Consider the following 14231-nt stretch of genomic DNA (forward strand, 5'->3'; position numbering starts at 1 on the left):
AATGGGGATAAACATTTTCCATGTCCACTGGAGTTAGGAAATGAAGTAATGGGCTTATTCTGCAGCACAGGAGATTTAGGTTAGATATTAGGAAACACTTTTATTTGTAGTGGAATAGGCTTCAAGGGAGGTTGCTGAATCCCCATCAATGTAGGTTTTTAAGAACAGGTTAGACAAACACCTGTCAGGGATAGTCTAGGTCTATTTGGTCCTGTCTCAGCACAGGGGGTTGGGCTCGATGACCTCTTGAGGTCCCTTCCAACCCCACATTTCTATGATAATATCTATAAACAAATGAATAAGCACAAAAAGGTGCAAAACTAGAAGAAAAAAAAGACAATTTGGAAGAAGTTTAAGCATGTTGCTGAAACTCTATAAAGGGACTATATATATATATATAGTCATACACTAACCTATCACAGCCAAACACAGTTGACACAATAGGGTTTTAAAAAGTTAATAACTATTCACGATGACAAATAAGTTATGTAAATTTCACCCTTGTCTCTCACCTCAGGAAGATCATTCCCATTCGTGAAATTGTGGCAGGAGAGGCACAACTCAGATCATGCGTTTCAAATACAAAGTTTACATTTGGGCCAAACTGAATTCTTTCTCCACTGGGCATAGTGAGTAATCGATTGTCATCCAAGACAGAATTCAAAGACTCAATCCATTCAGGGTCGATGTCACCATCACAGATTATCCATGAGTTAACATCTACTTACAAATAAAAATACAAAACAACAAATCTACTGGAAAAACTTAAAGAATATGAAGGCTTGCTAAATTTCTAACCATTTTTCATTCTCTATGACAATTATAATATATTAGTTTTATATGCTTTACATATAACCTCTTTAAATATTCCTTACATTCTTCACCTTCTGATGCATATTTGCATTCCATTTATTTTCATATTACACTGATTTGGAAATTACAAACTGAGGTTCTTGACAATGGTATTGCCATAAGTCTTTTTGACCTTACACTGGCCACTTTCAACAATTTTAAATTAGCATATTGTCAAAATATGAACAACAAAAATAAAGTTTATTTCAGTATGTTGAGCACAACACAGACTTCTTGATAGACATACCTTGCGGTTCTCGTACCACTTGTCGAGCACTGCTTGTAAGCACACCATCAGACCACTCCCTGGTATCCATGTCAATGTGACCTAGTAACTGATGTCGAGGCATAGCTTTGGGATTCATAGTATACTGTTTCACCACTTTGCCAGTTTTACCAAGCGCTGTCCTTAACATCTGCCAAAGTGTTGATTTACCTGCACCACTTGGACCTACAATAACCACACCCATTCTCTGACGTAGCTGTTCATACAATTCCAAAGCTTTCTTGATCTGCATAAAAAAGAAATAGTGGTTATAGGAGGTTAAGCATTAAATCAAACTTGTTCTCTAACCCTAAGTTCACACATTCCTGTTTCCCTTAATTTAAATTTGTTTTAGGACTTGTAGGTGCAGAAGCAAAGAGTAAAAAAATGTTTGTATTCAAGCAAATCAAGGGCTCACATTATAACCATTAAAAGGTTGAAGGTAACTAAATAAAAATTAATAGATTAGCAACTCAAGCCTCACTGAGGCTCTTAATTCAGAACATCTAAACTTGGTCTATGCTTATATTTCATATTTACCTGGGTGTTTATAATTTCCAAATTGGCTTCCTCAAAGACTTGTTGTAAAGAAGTGGTTAATTCAGCATATTCTACATCCTTAAAACCAATGCCAGGGAACACATCTTTAACCAATGCATCAAACCGTGCACAGTCTGCAAATGTAAGCTTTGACATGGTATTGAGGCGCAAAGCTTGGACCACAATATGGCTTTCATTAACTGCAAAAGAAAGTTCAGTTTACATTTATTTCCACAGTTGAGATATCACCACCTGAGGTCATAATGGGAATTGTTTTTTGGAATCACAAGGGATTATGATTTTAGGTGGGAAATTAGCATTAGTAGCATATAGAACTTCTGAGTCTTTGGTTACAAAGGGACAGACTCTAAGTGCACCCATCACAACTTTTGTATATAATTGGGTTCTTGAAAATGATAATTCATGCCAGACTGATTATATACTATGGGAATTTCTAGATGTCCTAATATGCAGGGTGTGTCTATCCTGACTAGATAGTAGTGAGCTAAGAAGGAACTTTGAAGGGGATATACCCTAAAATATGTTGTCGGTGTGTTTTCAACTGACAGATGAATTCCTGAAGTCGATTAAGAGTTGTTTATTAGCTATTTGCTTTTTATATCTAATGGGAAAACAAGGGTTGTCTCTAATAACCCCAGGAACAGTCAGAGCAGATCTGTCATTTCTTAAAGCATCAAAGAAGCAATATTCATGTCCCAAACATTTAAACTCCTCACCCACCCTAAACCTCTGCCCCCAAATCTCCCACAAACATAGAGAGAAAATCACCACCCACTCAAACACACTTTTTAATAATACACAACATTCCCATCCCATAAAATACCACCCAGTATCGGTGCTCTAGTTAGCAGTACTCAGTCAGAATCAGATATGGTAGCCCAAGAGAAATTGAGACTTCATATGCAAGAGCTCTCTCTTCAACTTGCCAACTCCACAAATTATGTGCACTGAGTTTCTGTGGGTTATTTAGTTATTTATTTTTATTTGGGAAGGCTTTGATTCAGAAGGGCTTTCACAGAGGCTTATCCTTCTTTTGAATAGTTTGGCTTCCTACAGTTCCAGGACATATAACTTGGTACTTGAATGAACAAGAAGGCTGTAGATATTTATTTCAATATAACATCTTGATTGATCAAAAGCGAAACAACCCTTGGCATAGTCAATCTTACTTTTTTCCTTCATTCCATTTTTCTTCAGGTGACGAAGGAGATTGCCACATCCTCTCAGAGCAGTCTTCAGTGCTCTTAAGCCCCAGTCATAGTGTTGCTGGGGTGTCAAAAGCTCCCTATGTTTTTAAAATATTAATATTGTAATAGGCTGTAACAGTTGCAACTCCAGTACTTGTAGTTGATCATTGAGGAATTGACATTATACATTTTTCTGAAAATCAGAGCCATTAGAAAATAATATACTGGCCACGTGCAATACCATTTTTCTTGAACTTCAGATATAGATACACATGAAGTTGCATGTTTCCAAACTTTCAGAAAGGCAGTTTCTTCAAAAGCTAGATAATAATAATATTTTTTTTTAAAATAGGACCTCTAATAGTTCCCTCCCTTGGTTTTTCCAAGAGGCACACAAATGAAAAAGTGCCATTGTGGTTACTTGGATGTCAGCTACTCCCCGAAAAAATCGGGGGGAGGGATAGCTCAGGGGGGAGGGATAGCTCAGTGGTTTGAGCATTGGCCTGCTAAACCCAGGGTTGTGAGTTCAATCCTTGAGGGGGCCACTTGGGGATCTGGGGCAAAATCAGTACTTGGTCCTGTAGTGAAGGCAGGGGGCTGGACTCGATGACCTTTCAAGGTCCCTTCCAGTTCTAGGAGATGGGATATCTCCACAAAAAAAAAAAATTTTTATGGAGGCGCTCCACACTCAGGAAAATAACTATGTGCTCCCATTCAGACAAACAAATGGGAAGCAGAAGAAGAAAAAAGAAAATAAAAGTCTATGTGGCAGAGAGAAATTAATAAAAAGTATCATATATGAACTTGAAAATATTTATTTTAATACTTTTCTTACCTATTAAAGAGAAAATTACATTTATATTCAAGATGCCAACATAAAGGAAGGAAATAGTCAGGGTCTTAAGAAAGCAATATTTTCCCATCATGGGATTATAACTGCAGTTCCTGTATTCTTACATTTTTACTTAAATACAAAGCAGTGCATCTCAATAAAATTCAACCTGTGTTTTATTCTGACAGATTTACATATTACTAATTTTGGAGAACTGTGTTTGGCAGCATTCAAATATAAGATATTCTTGTTCAATGTAAAACAGCTTAAGGAGACTACAGCCATGAGACAGCAGCTCTATGTTGTTTATGGTATATAGCTTTATGAGGGTGATTTCTGGAGTGTCCATTTCATAAAGATCACAGAAAACATACAGGAATAATGTTTAAAAGATTTCTATATCAATCTTGTCGAGGTTTGATATTGAATGGACTGAAATGGAAGGAAGGTAAAGTGACATAACATGAGGGGGAAGTACTATAGATCGCAAAAGACAAAAGATATATATTGACAGAAACATGATTAATGGAACAAAATGTGCTTACCTGGCTAGATTAAAAATAGCCACCAACTTTCTGCCAAGGGTTTTAGCCTCTTTAAAACCTTCTGAATACAGAATAACTTCCGCAATGAGTTCATTATCTGGATGAGTCATAGCAACTGGCCTAAAAAGCTGTTTGAGGTTATCGGGCAGTTTTTGTCTTCCTCCATAACCTTTTCCAGCAGGATTCATAGTGATGAAAATTCCAGAATTATGATCCATTTCAACCTGGCATTAAAATAAATATATTGTCATAAAGTTAATATTTTCATCTTTATGTCCTTAGGTATGAGATAACTCATGTAATTAGCACACTATAAAATACCACTGTATGCTGTGGTGGTGTAGCTTTGTCAGTCCCAGAATAGTAGAGATAAGGTGGGTGAGGTTATATCTTTTATTGGACCAACTTCTGTTGGTTGAGAGAGACAAACTGTCAAGAGCTCTTCCTCAGGTCTAGGAAAGTTACTCATGGCTTGTCTACACTACCACATAGGGTCGCTCTTCAGCTACATGAATAGCGTAGCTGAAGTCGACATACTTGGATCTACTTACTGCCATAACTTCACTGTGGAAAGTCGACAGCTGATGCTCTCCCGTCGACTACGTTTACGCTTCTCGTTCTGGTGGAAAACCGGAGTCGACGGGAGAGCGCTCAAGGGTCGATTTATCGCATCTATACTAGACGCGATAAATCGACCCCCGCTGGATCGATCGCTGCCTGCCGATCCGACAGGTAGTGTAGACAAGCCCTCAGAGTGTCACAGCTAAATATATGATCAAACAGATAGTTTGACATAAGTAGTTAGATGATGTGCTAAGGGGTCATTCAAGGTGAAATGGCCAATTAACATCCCTGTAGTCATAGGACAAAAAGGAGGGTTAGCGGGTTACAAACTGTTGTAATAAGCCATGAATCCAGTGTCTTTATTAAAACCATGATTTTTAGTGTCTAGCAAAGTGCTTCCCCACAAGTGATATGGTATTTTGTCTTTTTATCATTTTCCTATGTGAGTTCATTTGAGAGCGTAGTGATTGTCTGTTTCCACCCAGAGTTGTTATTGGGGCATTTAGTGCACTGGATGAGGCATGTGTACCCAGGGATCTTGAAAAGTGTGCTGTGGGGGCTGTTGATCATTGTAGAAGTGGAGATATGTCTGCAGGTTTTGCATCTGTTGTTCTGGCAGGGTCTGGTTTGAGTTGGTGTGTCCTGGTCTATGAGAAGCTTGCTTCTGATGAGGTTGGAGAGGCTGGGAGGTTGTTTGAAGGCCAGAAGAGGGGATTCAGGAAAGATTTCTTTCAGGATGGGGTTCCCATCGAGTCTGGGTTGTAGTTGTTTGTTTGTGTATGGTGTATAAACAACTACAACCCCGACTTCATAAAGCATTCACTCTATAGCTGACCTGTCCATCCTCATTCTCAAAAGAAACCTGCACAACACTTTCAAAAGTGTTGGGGGGAGGGATAGCTCAGTGGTTTGAGCATTGGCCTGTTAAACCCAGGGTTGTGAGTTCAATCCTTGAGGGGGCCACTTAGGGATCTGGGGCAAAATCAGTACTTGGTCCTGCTAGTGAAGGCAGGGGGCTGGATTCGATAACCTTTCAAGGTCCCTTCCAGTTCTAGGAGATAGGATATCTCCATTAATTTAATTTAAAAAGACAAGCCTGGGAGCTTAAATTCATAACTTTGATAGACGCTAAAAATCATGGTCGTAATAAAGACACTGGATTCATGGCTTTTTACAATAATTTATCCTATGATTACGGGGATGTTAACAGGCACTTCACCTTTAATGATCCTTTAGAACAGTGGTTCTCAACCTTTTTGGACTCAGGACCCATTTGTAAATGCTTATGGCCTGTCATGACCCAATAAATGGAGACCCTGGGACACAGACATAACTAGGCATTTTAGTTCCCGGGGCAAGCAAGCATATTTGCACCCCCTACCAGAGGCGGAACGTGGGGGAAGAGGGAGAATCACATGGGGTCACATGCCCCCCAGCCAGGTTTCTTGGGTGTGCTTCCCAACCCAAACAGGCTGGGTAGCCCATTAAGATGAGTCAGAGGGTGGAGGTGGCACTCCCTCTTTGAGCGCTGCCATGCTGGGCTGGCCTCACCAAGCCCTGCCTCACAGGGCTTACCTGAGCCACCCCCATGGCTTTGCACCCTGGGTGACTGCCCCACTCTGGTTATGGCCCTGCCTTGGGTGATTTCGGTTGGATCCTGCCCACACTCAGCCCACAGTGGCAGTTCCTGCAGCTCCTGTGCTATGGAGCTGACTGACCTTGGCTCTCTGGGGTTGCAGCACTGCTCAGGTTTGGTCCCGTCCCTTGACTGGACCAAAGTTGTGTGAGTGGAGTTGTGACCCAGCTCATGCGATTGCAATGTCATTCACACAAATTTGGCCTACCCAGACTTCCATCCTCATGGCGGCTGGGCCAAACCTGAGTGGTGCTGGGACCCCCGAGATTATTGCAGTGCTTGGAGCAGGATGGGGAGCCCACCCAGCCCTGTCAGACAGGAGCCACAGAAGCTGCCACGCAACCCTTTGAAACATTCTAGCGACCCAATTTTGGGTCCAGACACACAGATTGAGAAACCCTGCCTTAGAATATGTGTTAACTACTTCTGCTAATCTATCTGTTCAACCTTGTATTTAGCTGTGACACTCTAAGTACCTTTCCCAGGAAGAGCTCTGTGTAACTCAAAAGCTTGTCTCACTCACCAATAGAAGTTGGTACAATAAAAGATATTACCCTCCTTGTCTCGCTATAAAATATCAGAAATGTTGGGCAAAGATCTTCCTTATGTATGTGGGATTTATATATTGGACCTAAAAATGGTACACCTCTACCTCGATATAACGCTGTCCTCGGGAGCCAAAAAATCTTACCGCGTTATAGGTGAAACCGCGTTATATCGAACTTGCTTTGATCCACCAGAGTGCGCAGCCCCGCCCCCCCGGAGCACTGTTTTACCGCGTTATATCCGAATTTGTGTTATATTGGGTCACGTTAGATCGGGGTAGAGGCGTATACTTGTTAATAATACAAGGGTTTACTGGGTTTTTAGAAGACACTTGATATTAGTGACAGTATTTGAACAGTTTTCAACAACAACAACAACAACAAAATGCTGTTCTATACCTCCTTGCCAAGCAGTTCACATACAGGTCTATGCTTCTTCAAAGCATGCTGAATTGTCTGAATTTGCATGGACACTGCAGACAATACTGCCTCCTCCAGTCTATTGAACTCATCAAAACATCCCCAGGCACCACACTTCACCAAACCAACAAAAATACGCCCCATCGACTTCACATCAATGCCCTTAAAATAAAAGAACATTGTTTATATGTTAAATACCATGAAATCAATCAATGAAGATTTTCTTCGTAGTTCCACTATGAGGCCATTGCAAAGATTCTAAAATTTCTATTTGATTATAAATGAAAAACTCTGTTAAATTACACTAAAAGTTTTGTTTTAAATTGTTCTTTAAATCCATATTGCATAGATACTCATTGCCTAAAATATATAAATATGTACATTACTTCACCTCATCGCAATTAAAAACTAAAACTTGTCTTCCAAGAAGTCCACCCAAAGCCTTTACTGATTCTGTTTTTCCAGTTCCAGCTGGGCCATAAGGATTTCCTCCGAGGCCCATCTTCATAGCCTGAGTAAGAGTTAAGTAGCACTTATCGGTCAATGGTGTATAAACAAGTTTTGGGGAATTACCCTGTAGAAACAAAAGATATATTGTATGTATTAATACACAGAAATAAGGTCAATAAATTAGCATTTCACTCAGTTTGGACATAATGAATATAACACAGAAGCACAGAAGTCCAGATTACAAGCTGCCCAAGTTTGAGGACTACACTTGGGGCCATACAATTTTTTGTATAGATTCATACAGATTCATAAAATCTGTTAGAACTACTCCCGAAGTGTTACGCAATCCTTTATGCACCACAGATAGAGGCTCAATAAAGGGAAACACCTGCTATATTCTCTCCCTCATAGACTTCAACAAACATTGCCTTCATATACCCAAGAGCATAATTTGTTCCATATTGTTAATAAAACATTTTATTCAATTTAAATACATTTCAAAATTTCTTTCAAGTTATCATTTTGTCCATATTTGGCATTTTACCTAGCATTGGCATAAATGAGAAAGTAAGAATCATACTATGCTCTGCACTTTAATATAAAAGCCGTATAAATCCACCAATTCAGCAATAAACTCAGTATCATGGGTATTTGGAGATAAGGAGCATCTCAAGATTGAAGAAACACCACTACACCACTTTTCAATATTTTCTGCAAAACAGGATCGTAAAATGGCAACTGACAAAATGGAAGCCATGTGGAAGCAATTATGGAGATAAAGCTGCATCCCGGAACTGAAAGGTGAGCATCACACACATTTAAAAGCCAACAAAAATAGAATTTAAAAAACCCATACCTGATATTCATAGGTATACTGGAGCTCAGCATCTACCATTTGAATGTAACATTTTTGGTCTTTCAGATAGAACCTGAGTTGTTTCTTCCAAGCCCAGTCATCAACACTATTAATCTGGGCTTGATTTAGCTGCTTCACCACATCGATGTTATGAATAATATCAAGAATCAGTGCTTTAAGCTTGAGCTCAAGGATTCCAGATTCTGTAAATAAATAAAATTATTCACAAAAACATCAAAGAAGATTGCCTTTAGCCACTTTCAAGTAGTTTATGTTGCTGTTTACAATCATAGAATCATAAGGGGGTCATCTAGTCTAACCCCCTACCAAGATGCAGGATTGGTTGGGTCTAAACCATCCAAGACAGATGGCTATCCACCCTCCTTTTGAAATAGCTAAAAAAACTAAAGCAATCAACATACAAATCAGAGGTTGATATAGTTACTAGATAAAAGCTTAACAGCCAATAAACTTTAATCTAGAATTCAACAGAGTGACCAGATGCACAAGGATAAGTATTGATGCACAGTACACATTACAATCTGAACATCATATTGGTGTTCTATAGGTTTGTGATGTTACATTTAAGTCAAGAAATAACTCCAGAATCCAATCAAATATCATATTACCAGGGGGAAAAAAACACCTGCACTTATAGAGAATGTGTTGCCATAGTACCATGTTTATCCAATAGTATCTAGCCAGTTCCAATGAAAAATAATGTTAGAGATCAGTAGATGAAGACAACAATATAGAAGCAGATTTTGTAGTGACAAATTATTAGTAAATATATTAAATAACAAAAACATCAAGATAAAGGAAGTGGATAAAAATTGAAAAGGAAACAGATTCAGACTACCTAATAATGTTAAATATAGAATAAACATCTGGAAAAGAAAGAAGAACAGGAGTACTTGTGGCACCTTAGAGACTAACAAATTTATTAGAGCATAAGCTTTCGTGGACTACAGCCCACTTCTTCGGATGCATATAGAATGGAACATATAATGAGGAGATATATATACACACATACAGAGAGCATAAACAGGTGGGAGTTGTCTTACTAACTCTGAGAGGCCAATTAATTAAGAGAAAAAAAAAAAAAAAAAAAAAAAAAAAAAAAAAAACTTTTGAAGTGATAATCAAGCTAGCCGAGTACAGACAGTGTGATAAGAAGTGTGAGAGTACTTACAAGGGGAGATAGTCAACGTTTGTAATGGCTCAGCCATTCCCAGTCCTTATTCAAACCGGAGTTAATTGTGTCTAGTTTGCATATCAATTCTAGCTCTGCAGTCTCTCTTTGGAGTCTGTTTTTGAAGTTTTTCTGTTGTAATATAGCCACCCGCAGGTCTGTCACTGAATGACCAGACAGGTTAAAGTGTTCTCCCACTGGTTTTTGAGTATTTTGATTCCTGATGTCAGATTTGTGTCCATTAATCCATTTCCTGGACACTACTGTGCTAATAAGCGATGGTCACATCAATACCACCCTATACCGGAAACCTACTGACCGCTACACTTACCTACATGCCTCCAGCTTCCATCCAGGACACACCACACGATCCATTGTCTACAGCCAAGCTCTAAGATATAACCGCATTTGCTCCAATCCCTCGGATAGAGACAAGCACCTACAAGATCTCTATCAAGCATTCTTAAAACTACAATACCCACCTGCTGAAGTGAAAAAACAGATTGACAGAGCCAGACGAGTACCCAGAAGTCACCTCCTACAAGACAGGCCCAACAAAGAAAATAACAGAACACCACTAGCTGTCACCTTCAGCCCCCAACTAAAACCTCTCCAGCGCATCATCAGAGATCTACAACCTATCCTGAAAGATGATCCTTTACTCTCACAGATCTTGGGAGACAGACCTGTCCTCGCTTACAGACAACCCCCCAACCTAAAGCAAATACTCACCAGCAACCACACATCACTGAACAAAACCACTAACCCAGGAACCTATCCTTGTAACAAACCCCGATGCCAACTCTGTCCACATATCTATTCAAGTGACATCATCATAGGACCTAATCACATCAGCCATACCATCAGGGGCTCGTTCACCTGCACATCTACCAATGTGATCTATGCCATCATGTGCCAGCAATGCCCCTCTGCCATGTACATTGGCCAAACCGGACAGTCTCTACGCAAAAGAATTAATGGACACAAATCTGACATCAGGAATCAAAATACTCAAAAACCAGTGGGAGAACACTTTAACCTGTCTGGTCATTCAGTGACAGACCTGCGGGTGGCTATATTACAACAGAAAAACTTCAAAAACAGACTCCAAAGAGAGACTGCAGAGCTAGAATTGATATGCAAACTAGACACAATTAACTCCGGTTTGAATAAGGACTGGGAATGGCTGAGCCATTACAAACGTTGACTATCTCCCCTTGTAAGTACTCTCACACTTCTTATCACACTGTCTGTACTCGGCTAGCTTGATTATCACTTCAAAAGTTTTTTTTTTTTTTTTTTTTTTTTTCTCTTAATTAATTGGCCTCTCAGAGTTAGTAAGACAACTCCCACCTGTTTATGCTCTCTGTATGTGTGTATATATATCTCCTCATTATATGTTCCATTCTATATGCATCCGAAGAAGTGGGCTGTAGTCCACGAAAGCTTATGCTCTAATAAATTTGTTAGTCTCTAAGGTGCCACAAGTACTCCTGTTCTTCTTTTTGCGGATACAGACTAACACGGCTGTTACTCTGAAACTTGGAAAAGAAAGGACATTCACTGTGAAATTTTAAATATCCCCAACCTGGCCATTACTGGTAGGTCACTCAATATCATTTCTAGCTCAGAGGATTGGATTGCTTAGCACTTTAAATTTATTTTAAGGAATTATACACTTATGATCATTTTTCATACCTACTCTCCCTGGATCTTCCATACTAGTATCTATGCTGGTATAATGTTCCAGTTTAGCCATAAGTTCTAACTCTATCTGATGCAGGTTATGTTCTTTGATAGCAGTTTCAACATCTTCAGTGAACTGAATTTGTTCTGCCAAGGAAAGAATCTATTGACAGAAAGAGTAAAGTAAAGTTTTAAAAATAGGTAACCATGAGGGACAAAAGATTTTCAACTCATTTATAAATTCTCATGAAAGCTTACTGTTTAAATAAATTGTTTTATTTAGTGTATTAAATTTTAGCATATTAAATGTTATCATGCCAATACTCCACTATCCCTTTAAAAAAAAACAAACACAGTTACTCTAAAGGTGCCCCCGGAGCAAATATAATTGTATTTAAAAACTTACTAAAATGTAACAAACAGCTGCAAAATAATTTAGTATAGCTATTCCCTTAGGTCCAATATCTCCACAGTACTGAAGAACAACTGTTCATGAATAGGAAGAAATGTGGATTTGTTTCACCAATTTCACTAATACTTTGTAAATCGGTGTGTCTATCTCTTTCCTTCCCTCCCTTCGATTCCACTCCCGAAAAATATGACAGAGGTGAAAGAGAGCTATTCACTGCCAGTACAATATTCTCCCCTTATTCACACCAAATTTCGATGTCCTCTGAACATATGCTCAGAGTGAGGAGCTTAGTAATAATCAGAAGAATAGAGAATCAACATCTTGGCCAAAACTTGGTATTAAACCAGGCACTTCCTCGACTAAAAGCATGGGGGTTCTCAAGACAAATTTTTTGGTGGCCTCAGAGTGCGGCCACCAATTCTTGCTGGTGGCCTCTCTCACACTTTTTCCTAAAATACTTAATTAGCTTTAGGAAAGCCAAATAAATATGTACATATACACGTCCAAATCATTGTAATTTCTTTATTGCTAGCGAGTAAGTCTGTTGTCAAAAGTGATATTAGCAAACATACAGGTATCACTTTTCACAGCAGACTTACTTAGCCCTGCCAAGCCTGGGAACAAATTAAGCCCTGGATGGAGAGTCAGGGGAGGCAATGGGGGCCAGGGGAGATGAGGGTGAGTGGGTAGGATAGGCAATGGGGGGCTGGAGCCTGAAGCCCTGTGGCCTGAGTCTGCAGCCCTGCTACGCCAGGGCTGAAGCCCGGAGCCTGAGCCCCACTGTCCCTGGGAAGGTGGGGAACTCACTGGCTGCCTGGTCCTACAGCATTGTGCCCCAGGTGACTGCAGAGGGAGGCAGGGCCAAACTCCTGCTGGTGGCCCCAGCAACCAACACCAAGGCAGTGCATCCAGGAGCAACAGGAAAGGGGGGGGGTGCTACTTTCCCTCCCCAACCCCATCACAGTCTAGAAGGCTGTGGCCGCAAGAAAAGCCCCTGATGGCTGCATGAGGCTACAGTGGCCGCATTTGAGAAAAAAGAGCTGTAATGGATTCACACATAACACATGCTGAACTACGGGTTCCACTTCCATACGTTAAACAGAATAGGAATTCTCTTCTCATCAAAATTCCACTCTTTGCTTTGGCCATGTGATTCAGGTAAAGCAGGAAAAGTTAAACATCGATGACATAAGGAGAGAGTCAGACTGTGGTGCACAGCACTCCCATATTCTCAGCATGATGAAGGAAGGAAGTAGATTGCAGTGGTATACACTCATGAAGGGAAGATTTATTTCAACTAAAAAGCCCACACAGGCAGCTCACTGCACGCACATGGACTCCATTAACATCAACGGGGTTTCACATGGACACAAGGATCTGCCCACACATATCAGTCAGCAGGATCACGCCTAAATCATTACAAAAGGTTAGTCTGAATGAATATACATTCTTAGGGTCATATTGATAATAACTCACTGTGTCTATGATTTTTACATTTTAAAAAACTGTATATATTATTTGCAAATATTTATTAAGTAAGGATTGGTTCAAGCAATATAAATTCAAATTAATAGTGTTAGCTAGTATTTATATTATATTTTTCTTCAACCTGTCAATAGTACATTCTCTTTCACTAGCATTTTCTACCCAAGTTATGCATGAACTTCAGAAACTAGTCTAATAATGCTGTTTTGAATCAATAGCAGGAAACAGTTTCTGCATCACTGATTAGCCAGGGACCTGATTCAACATCAATTTAAATCAGTGGAAAGACTCTCATTTATTTAAATGGGCACTGAATCAATCTCCCAAGTGAGCAAAGAGTTCCAGTCTACAGATGCTTATAACATTGCACATTCTGAATAATTTCTATCTACCTAAAATCAAGGCATACAGCAAATCAACTGGTTTTTGAAGTCTGTATATATTTCCCAAACAGACCTGTCCTTAGGATCATTCAGAAATTGAGTTACTTATATTTCAATGCTGAGACTAAATCAAGATGAGACTGTATCACTCACTACCTGGGAAGGAAAGAGTGATGGATCAATTGAACCTTGTGAACGTCTTCCAGCAGTAACACAGTCAAGCAATAATTGTTTCAATGTGTCCTTCATCTCCAAAGCCAAACGATTTAACCAAACCTGGCAAATAAAATATAGAGGGAAGAAAAAAAAAATCACAAATCACATAGCAAACATATTTACCACAATTGCTGGTAATGCATT

The 14231-nt window shown here is 39.4% G+C and overlaps 1 protein-coding gene across 1 annotated transcript in view; it reads right to left on the bottom strand.

Annotated features, from left to right (window-relative positions):
- DYNC2H1 (dynein cytoplasmic 2 heavy chain 1) overlaps positions 1 to 14231 on the bottom strand; it is a 392465-nt gene that overhangs the window by 324791 nt on the left and 53443 nt on the right. The window contains exons 30-39 of the mRNA XM_054015569.1: positions 14028 to 14147; positions 11604 to 11754; positions 8714 to 8916; positions 7799 to 7981; positions 7387 to 7569; positions 4243 to 4466; positions 2848 to 2963; positions 1658 to 1857; positions 1100 to 1364; positions 513 to 720 (exon numbers count right to left, since the gene is read on the bottom strand). Coding sequence (XP_053871544.1) covers positions 513 to 720; positions 1100 to 1364; positions 1658 to 1857; positions 2848 to 2963; positions 4243 to 4466; positions 7387 to 7569; positions 7799 to 7981; positions 8714 to 8916; positions 11604 to 11754; positions 14028 to 14147 — 1853 coding nt within the window. The remainder of the gene's footprint in view (positions 1 to 512; positions 721 to 1099; positions 1365 to 1657; positions 1858 to 2847; positions 2964 to 4242; positions 4467 to 7386; positions 7570 to 7798; positions 7982 to 8713; positions 8917 to 11603; positions 11755 to 14027; positions 14148 to 14231) is intronic.

Source organism: Malaclemys terrapin, chromosome 1 (assembly GCF_027887155.1).
Source record: "Malaclemys terrapin pileata isolate rMalTer1 chromosome 1, rMalTer1.hap1, whole genome shotgun sequence".
NCBI lineage: Eukaryota > Metazoa > Chordata > Testudines > Emydidae > Malaclemys > Malaclemys terrapin.